Raw genomic sequence first — 25,281 nt, forward strand, 5'->3', positions numbered from 1 at the left:
ATACGACATGTATTTTTCTCTCGTTCGCGTTAATTTGCGAAACGGAGTATCGCCGTTACGATGCTCATTCTCAAGTGATAGTCTATTTCTGAATCGCCTTCAATGTTTCTCGTTTTTCTTAGAAAACAAATGAGTAAAGCGAGAGCGAGAGAGAGAGAGTACGTTAATACGCACAAATTTCAATAAAGCCGTACAAAGGAATGAACGGAGCGCGTTGCTGGAGTAAATAAATTTGGCGTACAAGCGTTTCGATATAGTAACCGACACCGAGGCTCGATATCGCGTCGCGCCCGGCACGATACAAACGAGTTAACGGGCGGCGTGCTCGTTTTTGTTCGCGCAACGTGTTCGTAACTTCCTACACACAGGCCGAGCGCGCACGACTCGTCTCGAGTACCGCGATACGGACCGAGGATAAGGCACGTTTGGCGCGATGAACACTCGAGAATATAACGCGCGCGTCGCGTCGCATCGCGTCCCGTTGCCCTCCAAGGGCAAGTTCTTGTCGCGTCTGCTCGTTGAGAGATCAACAGACTACGGACGACGATCTCGACGATTCGGCTTCCACGCGACGTTCGCTAAATGAAACGGTTTTCCTTCCGATACGTATTGCGGAGATAGCGGAAAAAAGGTGCTCGACCGCGACAGGACCAACACTTTTAAAAACGACGACAGTTGTAAAAAATCACGTACTTCTTATTGATATGTAATTAAAGCTATATATCCCAACAATAAATATGTATAAACAGCCACAAGAGTAAAGAATTATTTATCAACTCATTACATATATCGTTCATTCATTTGTTATTATACTATAAAGTGAGGGTAATAAAATACGTGTAATACGACTAAAGTGGAATAAGCGCAGGCGAAAATTTTCCAAAATAGCATCCTATTGATGCAGTTGTATTAATGAAAAACGTATAATCGCGATGGGAGAAATATTATGATATGAACAGGCAGACAAATTATTTATACGCGCAACGATATTTTAAATTTAACAATTTAAAATAACTACGCGGTAACGATGATAAGAGGAATGCATGTCACGATATATAGCAAGAATATTTTAAATGGAACACGCACATTTTTTACGCGCTGCAATATTCTCGAATCAAGTTAGCTTATATCAATGCACTTGGAGAGATAGGATTATCTCAAATACACAGAAAAAAAAGTGTCAAATCAAAACTTTTATACTCGTATATGCGCAACGATCTATAATCTTCTTATAAGAATTTTAATTTTTCTCTTTTGGTCGAACTATATAAAACTTGGTTTAATTATATAAATGTCTTTATTCAAGCTAGCCTCGTTTCGAGATTATACGTTGTACGCATGTACATACGGTCTCTCCGTAAGTCTTGATTTGACACTTTTTTTCCGCGTAGGGGGACGAACGACAAACGACGTGCGGCGATATTTCAAAATTAGTTTGGCGCCCATAGCGGAGCGGCGATAAAAAAACGTACGTCGCGACTTGTTGCGATAGTAAGAATGTCCTAGGGCCTAGGGTGGACGACGTCCTTTATGCGTGGCGCGCGCGACGCGGCGCGCTTCCGCGAACCGAACGAGGGCGAGGGGGGAGAGAGAGAAAAAAACTTACCTTTAATATTACGAAGTCCATGTCGCGCGGCCCGACGTCTGGTCGACGGTCCTGCTGTCCGATAACCGACGATCCTCCAAGATCCCGGGAAATATCCGTGTCACGGGATGAACTGCGACGCAACAGGCCGGACTCCGGAGCGAAGCGGAGCGGAGCGGTGCGGAGCAAGTAACAACCAACAATAACGGCAACGATGGAGGAGCGGTCAAGCGCGCCGACAACTCGTCACTGAACGTCTCACGCTCACGTCTCACTTTGAGTCACTTGTTGGCCGATCCGGCGACGGTTGGCCAAATCGAGAGCGACGCACTTCACGCGGAACGCGCTGCCGGATCGTCACCCCGCGGATCCATGCCGCCGCCGCCGGCGACGACGACGATCGCGACGGTGGTTCGATTACGTCCCAAAATCGAACGCGTCTTTACCGAAAGTACTTAGCGCGTTTTCGCCGACCGTTTCGTCACGCGGAACACAAGCGGGCGAACGAACGACGCGCGACACGCCGCAGCGGAGCGGAGAAAGAATCTCGACCAACACGCGCGACGACTCGATGTGGACTGAAGTGAGTGCCGGCCGCGCGAGCACGATGGAATGGGAAGCACTGCGCAGGCGAGCGCGGGCGCGAGCGAGAGAGGTGGGGATAGAGGGAGAAGGTAAGCGCGCGCGCGACGAAGACGGCCGCGCGTGATTCAAGAGTGAGAAAGAGCAATGGAGCGTGAACGGTGTGACCATCCAAGCGCGGCGCGAAGAAGAAAGCGAGAGATTGTGAGAGAGAGAGAGAGAGAAAAGACAATTCCGAAATCGGAATAGGCGTAGATTCGAGCGAGAGAGAAGAACGGAAAGTGGCGGAGGAGGGAGGAGGAAGAAACGTAGGAGAGCAGGGAACGCTCGGAACTCGGAGCTCGGAGCTATCTTCCATTCGTGGAAGCAAAGCGGACGTAAGAGGATGTTAGCCGAGACAACGAAGGAAGGAGCGAAGAGGAGAAAGCATTTGAATGCAATGTGTCCTACAGTTGCTGCTATAACGATACATCCTTGGCATCCTTGTAGCAAATTGTCGAAATCGAGAAATAAGAAAGACAAAAGGAACGATTTCTCGACAGTACTTACTCTCTCTCGCTCGCTCTCTCGTCGCACTGCCCAGAGTTCCCAGCTAGAAACGATTAGATCGAATCAACGTCGATACATCGATTATACGGCCGATGGCCGATATCGAATGTCGGTATTGATTTATAATTTTGTGATTTTAGACGCGGCCAATTCAATATCGACGTGATGTATTTTTGATTGTAACTTTTTACAGAACGCTCAAAACAATTATGATAAGATTAAAAATATCGACCGCGGCGGTATCCGACAGCGACCATTCATCGTCGATATCACAAATCGACGTCGATTCGATCATTTTCGGCTGGGTCGTACAAAAAAAAGGATCGGCATTTTTTTTCTGATAAAATAACACTTTTATTCGCGAACGGGATAAAAAGATCCTTTTACACGCGGCGTGGGATATCGACGAACGCACGCGTGTTGAACCGAATAATAAACTGTAATGCAGTTTACGCCCGCGATAGAATCGAAGAGGGTCGGGGGAAAGCTCGCAGCGATTTGTGAATTAAACGCGGAAATAATTGCACGAGGAAGAACCGCTCGACAAACGCGCGATGATAAAAAAAAATGCGCATTTCTCTGAAAAGATCGACTCGGCGCGTATAGAAGGCTTGTCGGATTCTCATTAGACCCGCCCAGCTCGTATAGCCGGGAAAATAAAAAATGCCATTAGGTTTTACCTATTGGGTTGAGGAGAGGGCACGTCGGAGATATCTCGCGCGTTACGAGAGAGAGGAAGAGAGAGGACGAGAGCGGCATGAAAAACCGCAACATGTGGTTTTCTATCCGACGGCCGCTTCCTCTCTTCGGTTTCAGCGAGGAAAAGCCGCGGGGCGGGAAAATGCGCCACGCCGTGGTGCGATGCGATGCGATGCGATGCGATGCGCCGCGAGAAAAGAGCGGATTGAAAAAGGCGGTCGGTGGAAACGTGGGACGACCGTGCGGCGCGGCGGCGGTTGCAGCGAGGCGGCAAAGTCGGCGTGTGGAAGATAGGACCGAAGGCGAAGGGACTCTGTGCCACTCTGTGGGGTATCGGCGGCGACGGCGGCTTGCCGCGAGCGACGGAGAGGCGAGAGGCGAGAGCGAAGACGCGAAGGACGCGCGAGCGTGGGGGAAAAAGGAGGAAAATGCGAGGGACCGAGCGGACTCTCCCTGCTCCGCTTCGCCGCCGCCGCTCCGACCTGCACAATGCATCCCGCCTGCACCCGGCGTGACCGCTGTTTCCCTGTCCCTTTCTCTCTCGTCTGTCTGTTTCCTTTTTTTTCCCTTTCACGTTGCGGCAACGGTTGTTCCTCGGACGTTCCGCGTGCTCGTCGAATATCCCAGTTGCGACGTGATAGGGACACTTTTTGATCCTCTCTTGATGCTGGGCGACTGTGATGGTGTTGAATGTTTTGTAACTTAACACGCTTTAACATGTTTCATATATATGTAACGAGTTATTAATGATGCGTTTTTCATAACGCGAAACTGAAGCTTTTCTCACGGATTTCTTTGAAGCCAACGGAAGTAACAAAGCGTTGATATTTAATATAACACTTTAGATTTAGATTTAGATTTAGAACCGAGACATCGCCTCCATAAGATTAATTAAGATATAGAAAACATAATCAATTAAGCGTTTACAAACAAATTAATTGAAATTCGATAAATCTGAAGAAAATGACCACATTCTTGATATTGCAACATCAATAAATTATGAAGAACTGTCCCATATTCTTGTCAACGATAACTTGATACCTTTTGAAAACATAATTAAATATCTTACAATATCAACATATCGATATACTTCTGACATTTGATAATTCTTTCTTATATTTGATTATCTAAAATAAATAAAAATAATTTTCTCCATTTTTCAGGAGCCATTTACGCTTTCCTTATTCCACAAATACAACTTATGGTAAAACTATTATATATATACACGTACATGCCAATAACTATAGTTCTTCATGAATTTTTTAAAAATCTTTATAAAAAAATCGTGCATGTCGTTATATACGACTGTCGGAAATACTTGGCTTCGAGTCAAAAATTTATAATCGCGATCTTAACAAGAAAAGTTGTACAAAAAGCGACTGAGAAGTTGCAAAGTTCGAGTTACGTCGGTTGCAATCCCCAACTACCAATCAACCAACCAACCCTTCTACGTCGGGACCACTTCTCGAAGCCCACTCATAATTACAAAACTTAATTTGCGAATAACGATTTAATTGGCTCTTGAAGGTTCCTTAAAGTTCGTCAATCTCTCGCTCCGCGTGCGCATGCTTCTTCAAGATTACAAGCAGTTACCGTTCCTATAGAAAAGCAAAATATATGTTATATGATGTATTAGGGTATAGAACACAAACAGAGCAATCCTAACGTTAGTTATCTATATTCGAATAACCTTCGTCTCCATACCAAATAAACAGAGGCGAGCGAAAACCTCTAGTTACCTTTCCAACATTTCACTCGCTGTCTGTTCATACGTATCAGTGCTGCGTTCAGCTGATCAGCAAAATTAATTTGCCGCCTTATCTCGTAAGCATATAAACATCTTATACATTTTTAAATCTTTCTAATTATTCATTAAGGAATATCTATGAAAAGATTTATACATATTATAAAATAATTAAGATCTGAAGTTATAATATAATTATATATTATAAGTTTATGAAGTTTTGTTGTTTTTCTTTCTGTCTTTTCCTTTTTCTTTCTCTCAGTGACACGTCGTGTTAAAATGGTTGAGACACCCTTTTTGGACAGTCCTTCAAATGGATCCGATATCCATTGGAAAAATTGTCTTTTAGAACAAGTAGGAAACAGTTTTCTCTTATCAAATGTCAGATAACGCGTTAGTAGAACCACTAAACGAGAGCTGAATCATTTTGACGCCGACCATATCTTTGAGTGCCTATATAGTCATGGATAAAATATATACTGTAAACATCCAACGATTTTCTTCATCTTACGATATATAACTTTTTATATATAATTATAAAACTTTTATTTTGATACAGTTTGATACAATTTTTATTTTTTTTTTCATATAGAGGCTATAGTATCCAAAGATACAGCGAACATAAAGAAGCATTTTGAAGTAAAACAAAATCATCTTTGTAGACGCAGGACAGGAAACGTGTGCACACGGTAGGAATATATTCGAAATATTTTCATAATTGAGGGGAAATAATTATTGTTGAGACACATGACAGAGCAGTTATCCTGCAAATACATTAGAATTGGAAATTTTACTGAATGAAGACGACATCCCAGTCGTCGACGAACAGATCATCTTTCTTATTGTCTTGAAAATATTTGCGAGTTATAATAATCCACGAAAAGAAAATGGACGAAGACGAAAAAAATGTATCTACATCAAAAGTTTTCACAGAGGAGGAAGAAGTGTCATTACTGAAGCAGATAACGAAATGTAGACAATCACTTTGCATGTGCGTATCTTGTTCAATGAACGAGCTAAAAAATTTAGCTTATCAAATAGTCCGTGAAAAGAAAAGGCCATATCCTAAATCGTGGAATAAAAATCAGCAGACAAACTCAGAGTGGCTGAAAAAATTTAAAAACAGACACAGCGATAAAATTGCAGAATTATTCTTGCCTATTTGTAAAGTAGAATTTACTCAGGCGTTGATGAGTGAGCAACAATTCTCATCTAAAGAAATGTTTACATTTGGGCAAGAACAAGCGATGCTGACATACATAAAACTGATAAAAAAGAATTGCATTTGCAAAAATTGCATAATGAAAAAAATAGCAGTTGAAGCTTATAGAATAGCTCGCGAAATGGGGAAATATTATCCAGAGTCGTGGGATGCAGACAAACAGGCGGGACGTGACTGGCTGAAAAGCTTTGAAGAAAGAAACAGAGATGAAATTTTAAAATTATCACCTATTTGCGAAGCAGAATTATCTCAAGAGACGACGAACCGACAACGGTCCCCACTTGAAGAAATTTTTACATTGGAGGAGGAACTTGAAGAAATTTTTACAATGGAGGAGGAACGATCGTTATTGAAAGAAGTAAAAGAACTAGCAGAAAAAGGATTTTGCGATTGTGTATCGTGCGTATTGGAAGAATTAAAATTACTAGCTTATGAAAGAGCGTGGGGGCAGATAAATCCATATCCTCTGTTATGGGACACAAATCAGTGTGCAGACCATGTATGGCTGAATAAATTCGTAATACGACACGACAGCGAACTTGCAAAAATCCCAACTGTTTGCAAAATAAATTTATCTCGACCATAATAATCCTGATACTTAAAGGAATTTTAATATTTAACAAGGAACGATGGTTATCGACACAGATATAAACGACGGAAATCAGCAGATCAGTTTGCGATTGCAAAAAAGTGTTTAATAGAAGAAATGCTATTTTCTAGCTTATAAATTAGACTATAATAAAAAAAGACTCATGGAATAAAGATAAACAGATAGAAGTATTATAACTGAAAAAATTTAATAGACACCCTGCGTTAAAAATTCAAGATTTCCGCTTGATTGAAAAGTAGAATTACCTCAGGCATCAATGAGCATATCTTACTCATAAATGGTATAAAATATAAATAATAGTTACATATAATCTACAATTTTTTCCTTTTGAGTTACATAGGGTACAAATAAAAGTAATATATGCTCATGCATGCACATTTAATGTAATATATCTGTGTGTATGTGAGAAAGAAAGGGAGAGAAAAAGAGAGTATGTATGTGTGTATGTAATATTTAATATATAATATATGTATATATAATACTATCAAGTGCACTTTTTAATATACTGTGCATGTTACATGCTCATATGCATATACATATATACATATGTATATATATATACATATGTATATATATAATATATATATATATTATATATATACATACATATGCAATACACACACTTAAATAAGGATGTGTATGTGTGTGTGTGAGCATATATATATTTATTGTGTGTGATATGTATATACATATATTTTATATTTAACATGTATATATATTGTAAATACTTGCGCGCTTATATTTTTATGTATGTAACAATTTTCCTTCCACTAGCCGCTTTTCTAGGTTTATCTTTGATTCAATGAGTCACATTTCATTTATCAATATCTAACTGATCATGTTTTACGAATTCAGATATAAATAGCTATTTTTAAGATTTATTTTCTATGAATGTAATCATCATAAAATCGATAATCATTGGACCAAAATATCCAAAATATTTATGTGATAGAATTATTAGCCTTTAAAATGTTGCGTTTATCAATTAACGTATCCGTCTTTTTTCCTATAAATTTTGAAAATGATTTAAAAAAAAAGTTGTATAACATTCTAATTTTTTAGTTAGAAATAATTACTTAAGGACATTTCGTAATCTTCTTGAAAGATTGCATCTAGCTCGTTCTAATAATTGAACGCTCCAAATGATGTATTTTTGTATATAAACGATATTTATTATATTAATCTTTATTCGATAACTAATGTTTAAATATCAGTGTCTAATAGTATCAATTAATTGTGTGACATTATTATTGTTAATATACTTATAAAGTTTTCCTAATTGTTTTACACACATATGCGTTTCTTGCAGTATAAGATACTACAGTTTTACATTACGATTATCTCTTAGTGAGTTTCTAATAGACTGTCTTTAAAATATTGAGAGAAGTATCGTTGTTATATGTATTACTGATCCGAGTTTAGAGTAAAAAATCTGGAACGAGCAAAATTATATTCGAACGACAGATAATGAAGAAAAATGTAATTTGTAATTTATAATTGATAAAGATATAAGATATTTTTCTTCAAACAACAGGGTTTATTGAATTATTAATGATCAAATAATATTTGGATTATTTATTATTTGTAAGAATAATGACAAATATTTATATAATAAATATTTTTATTATGTATTAACTAATAATGTTTTAGTTTTCTATAAATATATAAGTATAACTGTCACGTAACATGATTTTTATTCAACATAGTTCCGTACGTAATACATGATTAAATAAATGTTGCTTTCTCCTTCAACTTTGCAAATAACGTATTTTTACTCATGATGCTATACATGGATATCTTACAAAAATCATCAGTCTTTGACATACACGGTAATCGAGATCGACGTCATAATTTCGCGCAAAAATGATGCGCCTCTTTTATTATATAGTATAATCGGTTTAAGGGATTTCCCTTTAAAGAGGATCCTAAAGGGAGAATCCTTTTTTTTACTTTCTTCTTCTTCAAGGGTGGAAGCCTTTGAAAGAAGGGTGTGAAAAGGATAACGCAACATACACGGGATCCCTACATTTTTACCCTTCCTCTCGGTCTGCGTGGACGCGTGAGAGGAAAGAGAGACTGCACACGGAGTTCCTCGGGAAAAGAGAGATAGGCTCTCGTAATTCATTGGCTATTGGACGAGACAGGTGTGTGGCGCGCGTGAGAGGGTGGCGAACGAAAGAGGGTGGTAGGCCGACGGGGAAATGAAAGGGAGAAGGCGAAAGGTTTCTTACGCTGCTGCCTCGCAAAAAGGGAAGCGCGGCCGCCACCCTTTCGCGCGGGAGCGAGTTGGGACGTCGCGACGCCGAGTTTTTTTTAATTAGCAGTCTGTGATCCGTCGAGCGATTTTCTTTTCGCTCCCCTTTTCCTTTTTTTCCACCAACTCGTCCTCGCCCTGCCTGTCTTTGCAAGCTTCCTCGCACGCGACGATTCCGCTCTTTTCGCGCGAATGACACGACGAGGCTCGGAAACGCGTGTACCGACTCGTTCTACGACCATCACGTTCCTCCATTCGTTTCATTTTCTTCAAACCCTTCCCCTGCGGATCCTCACTTCAGAGATGCGGTCCCGATTCTGTCGCCTTCCCCTCATCTCGCATCTTCTTCTGGCGAGATCCAGGCGGGCGGAGGGGCGAGCTCCCTCGGGAGGACACTCGCGCGCATCGTCTCTGAGTAATTTACTAAGAAAGTCTCTCGGCTGAAACGGCGAATGATCAAAGCGGTGAAATGAGTAACTTTACGATCGAGGATGAGAGACGTAACTCGCAGTTTCGCTCGACCTCTATCTGATTTGATAGTTGCAAATAACACAACGGTTCGCGTTCGCGTTAATGATACACTTTTATTGCGATCAGCAGTTCTCCGAGCTACAATACTTGAATCTCGCAGATGTAGAGTATTGATAAAAATAACGTGTGTGTGTGTAGGAATTATGGTATTTGCTTGGCGACGCTTTAATTTCTAAAATATGGGGTAAACATATGTCGAAGGCATTTAAACGAGACATCGAATCTAGAAGAAAAGAATTTTTTTAATTTCAAGGAAATGTTATTTTTAATAATTCAAATGTCAAATTTCTTAGCTCGCAAAAAATATACCTTGCAACATTCCTTCAAATCTAAACTTTAATCGAAGTCGTGATAAGCTTTCCTCGGTACATAGAAGAAAGAGATTTTAGATAATGTACGCGATTTTATTCTGCTGGCCACGAAACCAAGCCAGATCGACACACGCACAATGTGGAGGCCGAAGCTGACATAAACGGGGCGGCTATCTGTCGTCCCATCTTTTATTTAGTCATTACGCTCATCTTTCTCTCTTCCTTTGGAAGGCACATTGTCGACCGAGCCGAGCAGCAGCAGCACCACTTTATACTTAGGAAAGAGAAAGAGAGAGAGAGAGAGAGAGTAAAAGAGGAGAACGAGAAAAAGAGAGTTCTGTACGTGGATATGCAAGGCCACTTGCTTCAGCAAAAGCTACCCAGCTTCTTCTCACAGACCCGCATTCACTCTGTGCATTTATAGAGACACTCGAGCCGTGGTCGATGCCATCAGGCGACATAATCCACCGCTACGTTTAATTTTACCGTGCTCGAGGAAATTAACCGCAAGTAGTTATATAATTTTTTCGTTTTATGATGACGCATGGAGTCGGAGTCTGACACCTTGGCGGTACCCCGCAACCACATCTCGTAATTTGTTGAAATGGCGTTTCACTAAATGCTAGAGACTTAACTGTAGAAAGAGAGATCGCATAATCCTCTCCTTTTCAGTTTACTGATATAGTACCGAATCAGATATTTATTAATACGTGATCTCGCGTGCAGTCAATTGCATTTATTTAATTAAGAAAAACTAAGCGGTTCAATAAAATTATAAAATTCAAAAATTGGTATAGTCGGACAGAAGAGGGAATTCCAAAGGTAAGCCCTAATGGCCTAATGGATTCAAGTTCAACATGTATTACATCCTTTTATGAGTTTATGTAAGGCATTAATGTAAATTGCACCATTTCAACCGCCCCTATTTCAGTTCTGGAGATTGCACCCTCTGGGGGAGAACCTTCTCCAGAGCTGTGCCACCGGCACAGTACATGCTGTGCACAGCCCGCTGCTCCTTTTTTTCTCCTCTCTGGCGCGTTCCCGGGGATTAAAATCATCGTGGCTTTAATAATTACCGCTGGACGAATGTGTTAAATGAGGCGCGCGTCGCGACGCGACGCGGCAGACCGGGCCCGGCTTTTTGCCGGGTATTATTTACAGCCCGAGTCTACAATGAGCACGGCTGGGACACGACGCGAAACCAGTTTACTCGTTCCTCGCTGACATTGTGCCGCGTCGAGAATAGATAAATGCGGAATTTTCAAACGAAGCAGAGTATGGGAAAAACGTGAAAGCCGTTCTATAGCGGCATGGTGGTGCACCGCCTAGCCTCCGCGGTGCGTAAAAAAAAAAACGTCTTTGCAGCAAAATAGTAATGAAAGATAGATATATACACATATATAGTATAATAAATTCATATAAAAATGTGTAAATATAATAGAAAGAAACGTGGGAAAGAATAAGCGTATAGAATTGAAAAAATAACTTCTCAAAGTTCAACTTATTTTACTGATAACAAAATTATGCGTGCACGAGCGTTCCTGTATTAAATAATTTGGTAGTTCTGAAAAGAATCGTGTAAACAGTTAAAAGAAACAAATCTTTGAATTAAAAAGAACCATTTAAATTAAATTTAAACTTTAATGTTAGTAGTTTACTATCCTTTTCGTGCAATTACTCGCTGTGGTTCTATATATAGAGCCACAAGTTCTCTAAAAATTCATTCGCGATAAGACAAACTAAAAGAAAAGAAATCATCGAAGCATAAGAGTCGTGATTCGTATACTATTGCTGTTTATCTTTTTAAAAAACTCATACTAATCCAATTTGTCAATTAAGATACCCAATCGAGTAATACTGAGAGAGTGGAACTATCCCATATAATTTAAAAGAACATGAAAAGAATCAAAATGCAATAAAAATATCACGACAGTAAATAAATACGATAGAGATAACATAAATCTAATAGAGAGAGAGAGAGAGAGAGAGAGAGAGAGAGAAGGGGAGAGATTTTCCTCTTCTCATGTATGTTATCTTGGAATAATAAAGTTGACACATTTAAAATTACATTCATAATTATATAGTTTCTCGGCTCATCATGAACACAATCAATTAGAAAAGAACGAAAATCTTTTAATATAAATTTCCTAGTAATAATCTGTTTTTCAGAAATCACTTCCTTTGGCATAGATCACTCTCTCGTAGGGCTACTCAATTTTTCAGCTCGCAGTCACGATTAATGGGTCCTTTTCAAAATTTCCATTTATCAAGCGCTGCATATACGAAGCACCTCGGCCGGAGAAACGACCGCGATATCGTTGATATCAGCTTTTGTGCGAGGCAATGTTGGAGGAGAGAGAGAGAGAGAAAAAGAGAGAGAGAGATCCTCGAGTGCAAAAAGGGGAAAGCAGAGAGAACCGGCCCCGTTCCCCCATTCCTCTCTCCTATCACTTCGGGGGGGCGAGAAAGGCGACTGAAAAGTGGTTCGCCGCCGTCGAGAAAGCCGTTAACCCCCCGACATCAACCTCCAAGTCATCCATCCCGTTATTGTATTTAGTTGCTCGCCGACGATGGGATACGGGATGGAACGGGACGGCTACGACGGCGCGGGCGACTCAACGCCTCTAATGCACATCCTGGAATATGATATCCGGAGCCGCTTTCACCGTACGCTGTATTGGTCTACAGTTACAAAGTAGACGTCGCTACTACCCTTCCGAAACATTTTCCACCCCCGGTTTTATCCCCATCCTTTCGCTTCTTGTCAAATTTCCTCTCTCTCTTTCTCTCTCTTTCCCTCCCACTCGCCAGTATACTTTGTCACCCCCATTTGTTGTTACGAGTGCTTCAAGAGTTGCTATTATTTCTTCCATTTTATTTTTTTATAGAATTTCAATCCTTGATCTCAACAAGCTACAATTTTACACACCCCAGGTTATATAAATAAAAATTACACTAAATATGTATTTGTTTCTTTCAAATGAGAATGACCATAACAGAATCGAATCGCTTGCTTTTTATTTAACGTTTATTTTTTCAGCGTATATTTAAAATAATGATAGAAAAACTAATAACATTGCATAATATGTATAAATTAAAACGTATCATTTAACGATAATTGTACTATGAACATTATTTTTTAACAGCATTTTTTTAAATTAACTATATACATACACACACATATACGCACACGTGCTTTCTAAAAAGGCAAGGTACAGCAGGTAATCCTATTTTGTCATAATACATCAACATATTCTTTAGAGCATTAAAAATTAACGTATGACAACTGCTGCATTTCATTATGAACCTAAAAGCGCGTGATAGTATAATTAATAGTGATCGTGATAAGCATGTAGCATCTCCTTGCTTTACAGATTCATCGCGCTCTCAAACAGCTCCAGCATTCTCTTCATCTCCTTGCTGAAAGTCAAGATAGAATTAAGAATGTATATGTGTGTGTACGTGTAAAGAATGACCTAATTCATATTTGAAATACTCCAATATTCACGACAATTCATCGCAACGAAATTAGTTAACATAGTTTTTTCTGTTTCTTGACTGCTGCTCAGATAATCGCACATTATAACAGATTTTCATAAATATCCATACTAATGTACCAATACGATGGGTATTCCGAGAATAAGAACTTTCGTTATCTTCACTACGTTAATCTTCATAATAAAGGACAAATGAAAGGAGAAGCGCGGAAAGTTTTTCATCTTTCTCTTTTTATATTTTTCTTTTGACTAGATAACAACCCTTAAGGAAACCCTGAGTTTAGAATTCGTTATGGTAACTTCCAGATACTCTAAAGATTAATAATTGATCCAGCATCTAGCAAAGAAAGTTTTAATAAACACGCGCGTTCTCCTTCTTCTGTAAAGAGCATCTCTCTCGTCTTTTCTCCCTCATTTTCACCCTTCGAGATGCTGTTAGTACTTGATTAAAACAAAATCTCTCTTCTCAGATTAAGATCGTAATTTACAATTAGACGCTCTTGATTGACTTTATAAATAAGTCTTGCTGCCTCCATAAGAAATTTCATAAGAATGCTAATGACAGTTTATGATCAAAGTTTCGGGATGTTCCGTAATTATGAATAATTTCTTACATGCCTGGATTAAATTAAAAGAAAAATATTTGCCAACAATTGATACTCACATCTGCTCTGCTAACTTATAAATTGGTCCCATCGACTTGGATAGTTCCTCGCATTTAGCCATTAATTGATACATCGACTTTATATTATGATCCACAGCGTCGCACGTCTTACACACTGCATCTCTGTACGTTTCTAAACAACCAACTGTAAGAGCTGATGCCTGGAAGCAAGAACGAATAATTTAAACGTATAAAATCGCATGGCGTATATAATAAGAATATAACTCGGTATGGCCAGTGACTCACGTTTTGTAAAATCGCGGCTAGATTTTCAGTCAGCGCGTCCACAGAAGTTGCAACTTTTCTAGCTTCCATCTCTAACTCGTTTAATACATTGTGATCAAGAGGTGGTAGTTGCGGAGTTAAGGCCTGCCTGTACAAGCATGGGGTTGAACTCCGAGATCCCGGGAACGACGGGGTTTCTCCCTTCTTGGTTACAGGACTGGACAATTTGATCTTGTTCTCCAGATCCTCCGTCACAAACAACACCATATCTCCGTCCTGCATTACCCTTCCTTCCAGTTGCAAGTAACCCATAGCTTTATGATAGCTTGGTGGATCGAGATCGTCACCTTCTGTCGGACTGTCATCCCTACTTCTCAAATCCAATTGATCCGGTCTGTGGCCGGTTCCTCCTATTCTATCTAAATTATCGTCCAGAAACTTTCCACTGTCAATGTCCGGGGAATCAATAAGCGATCTCAGTTCTGAGATGGGTGGTGAGGATTGCGAGTCAAATGATATCTCGGAATAAGACGCTGTCATCTCGTGCAGCTGAAACAACAAAGCCATTGATGACAAAATTGAACGTTGAACGTTGAACGTGTTAATAAAAGAAATCTTCTTTAACATGACTATTCTAATATGATATTCCCTATATACTATTCCCTCTGACTATCATTCCTACCCTATTAAAAGAAGGCTCAAACTAAGATAATTTAAAAAACAATTGCTTGTCCTTTAGTGAGGCAAAAATTAGACGTTTTTTAATCTTCCTTTTAGGTCTCCTTAAACAAATGCACGCAGTGTTGAACATTTACGAACAAGCATCAGTAAGCTAAGTTTTGAAAATCTGCTTTATCTGAATGTCTCAAATGGATAAATGCAAAAAGCGGTTGTTGATTAAAGAGCATATGCTACGACAATTATTACGCGGACACGCAAGTTCGTAAACGTTCAATCCTCGGACACAATTAATTCTAACCTTACTCTGTCTTCGTCGTAGTCGATAACAGCGTTCTTATCATTTCGTATATTCGTCCCTGACGATTTCGAGGCCACCTCGATCTCGTCGGACTCCATTCTAGTCGTTAACGATTATCGGAAACGTCGGCAAGAGAATAATAGCCACGCACTGTCACTACTGTCAGTACTGTCACAGGTGAGTCCAGGTGAGTCCGATTCAATCTAACCTCATTCAGCTTGAATCACGTAAATGTAAAATAACAAAGAACGGATCCGCATCAAAAATCTTGTCTGTCATAACACATTTATATGATTAGTAATACCAGTAATACATATAACACATATGAGTCTTTTGCCTGTTAACTATAATTATATAAATGTTTTAACAAATAAAAATAAAATTGTTACAATTATCAGTAAATTATTGAAATTTATACTGCACAGCTGACAGCCCTGACTGCCCTGATTTGAAGTTCTTGGATCGACTGGTGGGTGACACGTGCGCCAAACAAACACTCGGCTTGGAGCACAGCCGATTTAGGGACAGCATGATTTTCTATCGTTGAAATGTCATATTCGAATGATTACTCGCCGCGCGAGAAAGTGCAATAATTTGATTCAAGATTCAAGTGAGCAGTCAGTCGACGCGACCTAACCTCAAAGCGACATGATAACCTCGCACGTACTCGTCTTGCTTACCGGCCTGATTGGTATCGGAACCTGTAATAATATTAATAATGCGTATAACGACTTCTTTGACGAGGAATTAATGCTGAAGCCTCTGTCGAGTAATCACGTCTATGCCTACTTCCAATTTACTACGATATGGGAGACAGCGAACCATGTAGAAACACGTTGGTATTCGACAAATTTGTACTATTATTTTTTTCTACACACTTAATATTTATTTAATGATTAAAGAATGACAATAACTAATATTTAATACTTAATTTTTCTCTAATATAATCTTTTATAAAAACATCCTATATGCTATTATATATTACTCCTATAAGAAGCAGATAATAATTTCAGTAATTGAAATTATTTTTTTGCTGAACAAGCTTGAGATATTTGTGATTAACAAATGATAATGATTCTAGTTCAACATTCGCATCTTTTTCCAAGGGGATTGGGTGAGATCATAGGCCGTCATAATGTTGATGAGCTACATGTTACTTTAACGGAAGGCTTATGGAATTATCAAAAGTGGGGATATCCTTTCTACGACGCTGGACCTGGTGCTGAAGTAACTGCCTGGTTTAACAGGGATATAACAAAGTGAGAAATATAGTCCTGAAGTTTTATACTTTTTTTTTATACAAACGATAAATATCAGAAGTTATATTATAAGGTGATTGAATATGAGATCAGTAATCACGACTTGAATTTTTTTCGATATCTCGCTGTAGCCTGAATTGTCAAACATAAATTTGATTACTTGTGTTACAAATTTTATCGAGTAAGAAACAAAGTTATAAAAACATAGTAATATGTAACGTGTGAGTTTTCTTTTCTAGCATAGACGATGAATGGAAAGGTCTCACAAACGCCTTAGCTGGATTACTCTGTGCATCTCTGAACTTTGTTGACGCCTCGAATAGTATGTCGCCAGAGTTTACCTTCCGTCCCACTGGTGTCACGGATGGACCAGTGAATTCTAGTCACTTGCGTTATTCATCGTTACCAAGGGAGATAGTTTGTACCGAGAATCTAACGCCATTTAAAAAATTGTTGCCTTGCAACTCCAAGGTACTCGCACATTGCTTCCCATATTGCTCCAAGTGAATTGATTCATTGCCTAGTCAAACATCTGATTTTTCTTCTAGAGAGGTCTGGCTACGTTGTTAAATTCTGCGCATATTCACAATACAAATTACCACTCCATTGGAATACATTTTCGGTCAATATGTCGCGACGCATCTTGCACAAGGCCATCTTTAGAACTGCGACAAACCGTTTCCTTGATATACGATACAATGGCAGATACAAATCAGGTAAGTCGATCAATATGAAGTCATTGTATTACAAATTATAATACTCGCCGATTATTCACGTCTCCGATTCGCACAGGATTGGTCAATACGAAAATTTTTTGGAATGGGTCTTAAAGGCGCATGTCCGCTTGCAACATTAAGTAATATTTATGTGGATATATCGGGCAACAATACGAATCACATATATGAATTAACGCCACCGCCAAGTGCAAAAGTTGTTAGCTTGCGTGGTGGACAACAAAATGAAATAGCGGTATATGATATCAGGGCTCATAGCAGCAGAGGAATATTTAATATTGCTGCTGTACATAGTGCACCAAAGAGTAACGCTATAAATTATCCTTCAATCCTCTACGCGAATAGATATATTATCGGTATGTTCTATAGAAGGCTTTTATAAATAAATCCACTGTGTTATACATATATATCATATATTCATAATGCATAATTTGAAAAATAATTTTAAAAGGTTGAATTTATTAATCAATGTTATATATCCACGTAGTAATAAATTCATATACAATTACGTAATTCTTTAGGATATGGCCAAGAAAGAGGCAGTTTAGTAACTAAACTGTATAACAATCACTGGCAGGCGTTAGATGTAATCTTATTGGAAAATATTCCGTGGTACCTGCTGGTTTACTTACATTCCATTACGATAACCTGGAATGAGCAACAAGTTCGTCCATGTAAGTGAACACAAAGTAATAAATGTAAAATAATGTAAACGTAGCTGCTAATAAATTTATTCACTATTGTGAAACGTGCGTACGATTTAGGCGATCATTAAAATTTACAAAAGAAGTATTTATTATTATGAAAACTCTACAACATGGTTAAATGTCAGTACATTTTATGGTATTATTACAGTGGCGCAACGGTATTTACCTGGAAGGGAGAGGAAAAGTCCGTACTATTTAGAATTAATCCTGCGCCTGCCACCACACTCAGTAACGAAAGTCACTATCGATATGGATTACTTATTCCTCAAATGGCAGGAATATCCGCCGGACGCTAATCACGGTTTTTACATGGGACCAGCTATAATTACAGCCTTATTACCCATAGCTAGAAATTACACCGCTCTTCCGCTCGATGGAAGTACAATTACTTCAAGGTTCGTTTATATATAGTTTAGCAAATATCTCTCTTTTACCAATTGTTATTTTTCCGTTGTCATAAGCAGAATAGGCGACAATTGAAGTAATTATCGATGATTAAACTTACAGTTTTAACGCTTCGAGGGATGATTATCTAGTACAATTACGGACAGAGTCCTTGCTTATTAGTCTTCCGACTCCTGACTTCAGTATGCCTTACAATGTTATATGCCTTGCCTGTACAGCTGTCGCGTTAGCATTCGGCCCACTTCACAACATTTCCACGAAGCGACTGGTTTTGAAACGCATCGAAAAGGACTGGAAAGGTAAACTGTTCTCCTTTTTCTTAGGAAAGATATTCGGAGCAAAGAAAAAACAAGAATAAATTGTAAACGAACGTATGTATTCTAAACATATGAACTGTATTTCTCTTGCGAATAAATATATTCACGTATTTCCCATGAATAATAAACAATTTTTTAATAAACAGATGCAAAATTTTCTTTTACTTATATGGGATTATCGCATTACGGTGAGACAAAAATCTCTCTGAACTTCTTTCCTAGCAGAAAATGGACCTGTATATGAAACAACAATTTTTTTTAATTTTTAACCAATGATACTGTAAAATTTTGTAATATTTGCCATAATAAGTAGTGCATTCACATAACTTGCTCCGTACTGTATGCTTAAATATTTCTACTTAAATTATCCATTTATATACATGAATAAAAACTTATATTAATACTATAATAGTAGATTTTCACAAGATAACAAGCTGCGCATTGCTTAATTATCATATACAATTATACATGATAGGTTAGGGAGTATTCCCTATTAAGTTTAAAAGAATGTAACATAACAATCGAGATAAAATAACTAATCAAATATTGAAGATGCAGGAATTTGTAAATAAAAAGCAATTAAAGTTAACTATTCATCATCTCCTACTTGCACATGTTTGGAAACCTAACAACAATGTAAATTTAATGATGCATTAAATCACTGCTACGACTCATTGCATAATCATAGTTGAAAAATCAATTTTAATTGCTTATTGTTTAAAAGTATTATGTAACGTTCCAGTGTATTCTTTTACCGTACTTTCTCTCTTACTTTTCTTTTATCTCAATTCTTATTATCCCATTCTTCTTTTATACATAATGGGAGACACTCCAAAATCAGTTCAAATTGAATGTGATCTGACTACATCGATCCGATCGATCCGTTCTATTCGTGATACAATTTTTTAGATAAAGTCGCGAAATCATAACAGTCTTAAGATAACCTAATGTAAATTCAACTATTGTATCAATAATTAGGATAATAAATATAAGAAACATAACACATGTACAAATTGTAAGTCATCGCCTATAAAATAATAAGTAATAACTTACTGTACATTGATTTAGTATTTACGGTGCTAAAATCGGAGAAAAGCATACGCATCCTTTTTTTCCAAATATTAACAGTCGATATTTATTTCTGTTATCTTCGTTTAATACGCTATTCAATAACCAGTCTGTCGATGAGTGTGCAGGGTAAATGCAGGGTCTCGCGTAAAGTTTGTTTCGGCGACAGCTTTCGCAAGAAAGACTTTGCGATCGATGACTCCGCGGTACTCATGGGATCTCTGTTCTCATCGCGAGTACTCGAATCATTTTCTTCTTCATCGGACGAACAGAGATCGATCAACATTATCGTGCGTGATGGACATTTTTTGTCTTTGGCTGGTTTCGTAACCTCTGAATTATCCATAAATGATTTTACAGCAGCGAGCGCGACTAAAGCTTCTTTAGTTGACGTATTAATGTTGTCTTCTTCTTCTTCAACGGTCGGATCTACGTCATCCTCCAGCGGTGCTTTTCGTTTCGAAGACACAGATGCGTTTCGCGCGTGAGCTGTCTTTCTCGATTTCGTTTTGCAAGCCGGCCCTGCTTTTCTCATTAATAAAACTTTCCGCACATTGATGCTCTTCTGAGGACACTGATATTTTGAGGGGTCCTTTTTCAATTCATCAATTTGCTTCTCACTCAGTCGGGTAAGAACAACGTAAATAGGTCGACATGTGGCGTAGAGCAATTGCGACGGTATGCTCAGCACTGAAGAGAAAATATGGATTATATAATCTTCCTAAAATCTATCAATAGATTTAATGTAATACTATTTTTAATAAAATGTACAATCCTATCTTTATTCCTCTATTTATAAGAGTATAGTCAAACATGCGTATTCTTTGTTTCTCCTACTTGCATAGAGCAATGCAAAAAGGAGAATGCATCGCTCTATGCAAAAAGGAGTAGTATAAAGAGTTAGATAAACAGAACAAAGAATATAAAAAGATTCCTATTTCAATACTCTATATTCAGTACTCTATTTTCTTTTTTTAGTGATAATTTGTATGTCTATGTCTAGCAAAAATTATATCGAAACGTAAAGTAAAATACATACTTGGCTTGCTTTTACAGGAATTCACAAATTTATATTGATGTACATAATGGTCAGTCAGTTTATCCCGATTTTGTTTGTACGTCACTATCCATCTATCGTTATCTACTTCTGTGTCCAGCCATCTTGGTCTAGATGAATCGCTCAATATTGGCGCGATGACATGCCTCTCTATTCTATCTAATCGTTCTTGCTGCGTTTCCTCAGTCATAGCCTTAGATTTCTTTGTTAGCATTATGCCGGCAGGCGACGAGAATGGGATAGTAGCGAATCTCGTGAAGTTAAGAGAACTCCTAACACGTCCAGATGTTCGTCTAACGATACTACCATCAGGAGCACTCGCCTTTTTCGCACCGGACGATTTGGATTCAGTCTTACTCGATTGTAACTGGAAGTATTCCAGAAATTGATCCTGTTGTAGCTCAGGTTCGACCATAGACAAGTCTGGGGTGGACGAACGCGAGCCACTACCACCACCATGTTCTTGTTCGCAGCATATTTTTTCATGCTCCTAGAGAATCGTGCAAATAGGAAAATATTAGTTAAATATCGTTTATGGCATATTGGTTTTAGTTTCGGCAGAGAGAACGAATCACAATACACCTAATATTAATACCTTCATATTTGCGAGGCCTACAAATTCAGCATCGCAATTGTCACAAAGATAGATATCGTCACATGGTGGTTGAACCATCATGGGGGCTTGTCTCGCTTTGTTTCCACTGCCCGACGAAGATGCATTATGAGATAACAATGTTCTTCGGGGGCTATCATTTTTTCTGTCATAATGCTGTAGGCGAAGAAAGTTTTTTTCATTTATTAAATCAAGGGGAGTGAGCAAACAACTAGGAGTATTTGTCAGACTATTCTACGTCAGTACATCAGTAAAACGTATACGTATACGTATATGTATATATACGCATATTGTACACACCATATTTTCATTACGAAATGTTACTAGTAGCTTTCCTGTACTTTTGTGATACAGACTAGTCGTCGAATCCCAATTATTAACGTATTCTAATTCATCGTGAGGATACTGCGCTAGATAGGAACAAAAACGTAACAGATATTCGCTTCTGTGATACGTGTAACATCGGAAAACCAATTTCTTTAGGTTTGCCATCCAGTTCTAAAATGATATTTTTTGGATCAGCACTTTTCGAAAGGCAGGGCTTGATTGGCTGGTTACGCGATGCCTCACAGACGGAGACATATCATTTAGTGGTTGCTTACATCGTTGAGCTTCTTAGGTCTCGTTAGCGGACTTGAGAATTTAACGTCTTGAGGCCACCACTCAGGCTTATTGATAACCTTAGTGGTGTCATGGCCCAATGAACAATGGACCATAAACAATACAAAGCGTTCCAGTTGCGCCTGTGGAATAGTATTGTTGACATATTGACTCACAAACAAAATGTAGCTTGGTAATATAGCGCAATATAGTTTTATTTATCCTGGGACACAGCTTCTCGGATTACAAAATATTTTGTACGATTACAAAAGCAATTTTATATATATCATAAAACAAAAAAATGTACAAACAGTATAATTAATGTACCAGAGTAATTTTCTCCAGGGACGTGGGATAACCGTTAGCGAACAGAAGAGGAAGATTGGACACCATAGAACCTTCCTCCCTTTCTAATGTGCTGTTGTCTTCTCCATACTTATCATTAGTAGCGTTGTCCATCATGATCGCATTGTTCGAAACTCGATTCCCAGATTCCCTTACCTCATTTCTACCGTTCTCTTGCATCGTCGAGAGCTTCATACCTCCGAAGTCCTCGATTTTATTCCCCATTTAAAATACATCCGCCGAATTATAGAGGCCCTGCGGAATTTCGTACAGGTTAGTGACCTTTTACCCCGTTGAGCCATTTCGTTAAGTCATTTACGCCAAAGTCGTAAAGTCCTTGTGCAGATCAATATTTCGACTGTAAGACCATAAGTGCCCGGAATCATTGTATTTATTTAACTCGGACGTTCCGCAAGAATTGGGACTTTCGAGAGCGACGTACACGGGAATCGTCTCTCGGGGGGGCGGGTCTGGACGAGTGACATTTTATCACGTAGTGCGCGTCTCGTCGAGATGCGAGACTGCGAGAGAGGCGTTCTCTATTCGCTCAAGCTAGAGGGACACGTCGCCCGTCGCGCGACGGGAGTATGGGAGCAACGATGTGACTTATGATGACAACAAATTCCAGCGTGAAAATGCCAAAACAACCGCAGAACGTGGCCGTGCGCAATCCGGGTATACCTTTCTTCTCCTGGCGATTCCGCGAGCTATCCGCGAGCTTGTGCTGGGCTGGGCTCAAAACTCAATCACGGCACATCGTGGCGTTCCAGGAAGTTCCGGCACTCCCGACTTCCCAACTGCCGAGTCAGTAGTCACCAGTAGTCACACGGTGCCGCGGTGGCATAGCACGATGGCACAACCACGATCACTCGTGTTTATCTATCTTCTCTCCTGCGCTTGCCCGCTAAAAATCCCCGTCGTCGCACTAACAACGTAGGAAGTAGGAGCCGAAACCGGAGGGCGGAGAGCGACTTGGACGTTGGGGGCGAAGTTTCACGACTCACGACGCGACGCGACCTCGCGCGACACTTGTCACGTATCCGTCACGTCGCGAGCGAACGCGAGGGCCATTTTTGGAACGTCAAACTTGTTGTCGATGTCGTTCCCTGAACCCTCTTCTCCCGGGATCTCGTCTCCCGAATCGCACTCTCTCTCTCTCACTCCTTCTCTCCCTCGTAAAGTTCAACGTCGTTGTTGACCGACCCGAGTTGAGAAGAATGGCGCGGAGGTAACCAAGGTAAGCCAAGTCTCCCCGACTGGGGGGATCCCAGGGATCGTCGATCGCCGTCGAGCGGTCGAGCACGCGGCACTCGCGCCCTTATCGAGAGTCGATTAACCCCCCGGCCCCGGCTCCGCGGATGATCGCACGAGGCACGAGTCAACTCAGTCAAGTCCCACCGTGAAGTCGCGCGAACGCAGCCGCGACAGGGCCAGGGCGACAACGACAAGGGGCTTCCGTCGATTGACAGGAGGAGTCCTCTCCCCTCCTCTTCAACTGTAATGTGCACACTGCACTGTGCAGTTGTGGCAGTTGTGCACTGTGCAGTCTGTGCACTCTGCGCCCGAGACCCGAGACACGGTAGACTCAAGATGGCGAAGCACGTCACGCCAACGCGCGCGCTTCACCGCTCACCGCGCCGAGGAAGCTATACACGTGCGTCGTCGCGGGGGTCGCTTCGGCGAGAACCTTGGCGAGAACGTTCACCACCGAGGACCGGACGCGATTTCTACCGGACGATTCTCGACATTGGGATCTGTTGGGATCCCCGGAACGTTCACGGCGGCGATAAACGCAGGAGGAACGCCGAGGAAGAATCAAGAACAAAAGGAAGCGCGCGATACCGGAGCACTAAGCAGTTTCATGTATTCGCCGGTGCGCCTGCGTCCTGCTTGAAAAATTTTAGGAGAAAGAAAAACCCCTCGTGCACGCATACACTCACATTCGCGCCCGCGCGCGCGAATGCGATTTTTCTTCTCTATTATCTTGAGCGATTGCACTGCTCAACGAAAGGACGCACGAGAACGAAGGTCTAATCGTTTCCCTTGGTTCTTTTACGCGCTGAACACGATCCCACGTTTACCAAATTATTCTATCACGTCACAATTTTGTAAAGTTTGTGATTAAACTTGCAAAAATAAAGCTAGAATAATAATTATCGCTATCGCTTTGCTTCGAGCGCATGAGAATGCAAAAAGCGCATTCTTTTCTCGTGTCTAAAGTAAAACACGTGTATCTCATAGAGAGATGAGATGAAAAAAAAAGAAGGAATGCGGAGAAGGCAACTCTTATACGAGCAGAGCTAGTCAGTCCTCTGTATAGTCTGTATTCTTAATTCTAATCGAACAGCTCATCAACATGCTTCCATTCACATTATGATTTTTAGTGGTACTTAAAGTATATGTACGTCGACTTGAATTATTTCAAGTCGAGAATTTCGGAGATACATCAGTAAATGGAAAGCATTGAGCGCCTTCAAACCTGCGAAGCGACTAGTCAAGTTGAAACAACTATGTGGCTAACAAACAGCAACTTGTACATACATCACTATGTATATATACTTTTGAAATAAAACGAATTGTTATTTTTGCGATAGAAGTTATAATAAAAAATTGCCGTTGTTACTAAAAACTAATGGTACATTGATCCTAGGTCCCCATAAAGACAGAGATCATTATTGTTCGCAAAGAAAAAAGAAGAGAATAGCACATTGTTGAAGATAGCAA

The 25,281-nt window shown here is 39.7% G+C and overlaps 3 protein-coding genes and 1 long non-coding RNA gene across 6 annotated transcripts; 2 read left to right on the top strand and 2 right to left on the bottom strand.

Annotated features, from left to right (window-relative positions):
• Positions 1-4,697: 4,697 nt before the first annotated feature.
• On the bottom strand, positions 4,698-15,600 carry Borcs6 (BLOC-1 related complex subunit 6). 3 transcript variants are annotated; one of them, XM_071789812.1, is made up of 4 exons: positions 15,458-15,600; positions 14,495-15,022; positions 14,249-14,409; positions 4,698-5,013 (listed from the first exon to the last, which is right to left on the bottom strand). In XM_071789812.1, exons 1-4 carry the CDS (start codon positions 15,548-15,550, stop codon positions 4,995-4,997), a joined length of 801 nt encoding a protein of 266 aa, XP_071645913.1. In that variant the 5' UTR covers positions 15,551-15,600; the 3' UTR covers positions 4,698-4,994. The 3 variants fall into 3 exon arrangements, with proteins under 3 accessions (XP_071645913.1, XP_071645911.1, XP_071645914.1); XM_071789810.1 differs by lacking the exon at positions 4,698-5,013 and adding an exon at positions 13,089-13,507; XM_071789813.1 differs by lacking the exon at positions 4,698-5,013 and adding an exon at positions 13,089-13,507 and having other exon boundaries at positions 15,453-15,594.
• Positions 5,173-8,626, top strand: LOC139819974 (uncharacterized). Its single transcript, XR_011733856.1, has 2 exons — positions 5,173-5,239; positions 5,752-8,626. It is a non-coding gene; the product is annotated as an uncharacterized lncRNA (long non-coding RNA).
• Pig-t (phosphatidylinositol glycan anchor biosynthesis class T) lies at positions 15,483-19,475 on the top strand. The gene is made up of 9 exons (XM_071789809.1): positions 15,483-15,639; positions 15,878-16,287; positions 16,534-16,711; positions 16,951-17,182; positions 17,260-17,427; positions 17,504-17,801; positions 17,967-18,119; positions 18,301-18,547; positions 18,660-19,475. Exons 2-9 carry the CDS (start codon positions 16,101-16,103, stop codon positions 18,913-18,915), a joined length of 1,719 nt encoding a protein of 572 aa, XP_071645910.1. The 5' UTR covers positions 15,483-15,639; positions 15,878-16,100; the 3' UTR covers positions 18,916-19,475.
• Ova (ovaries absent) lies at positions 18,217-24,400 on the bottom strand. The gene is made up of 7 exons (XM_071789808.1): positions 23,239-24,400; positions 22,540-22,812; positions 22,215-22,355; positions 21,913-22,110; positions 21,595-21,768; positions 20,982-21,489; positions 18,217-20,632 (listed from the first exon to the last, which is right to left on the bottom strand). The coding sequence occupies exons 2-7, from the start codon at positions 22,780-22,782 to the stop codon at positions 20,037-20,039; spliced, it is 1,860 nt and encodes a 619-aa protein (XP_071645909.1). The 5' UTR covers positions 22,783-22,812; positions 23,239-24,400; the 3' UTR covers positions 18,217-20,036.
• Positions 24,401-25,281: the final 881 nt, after the last annotated feature.

The sequence above is a fragment of the Temnothorax longispinosus genome, chromosome 10 (assembly GCF_030848805.1).
Source record: "Temnothorax longispinosus isolate EJ_2023e chromosome 10, Tlon_JGU_v1, whole genome shotgun sequence".
Taxonomy (NCBI): domain Eukaryota; kingdom Metazoa; phylum Arthropoda; class Insecta; order Hymenoptera; family Formicidae; genus Temnothorax; species Temnothorax longispinosus.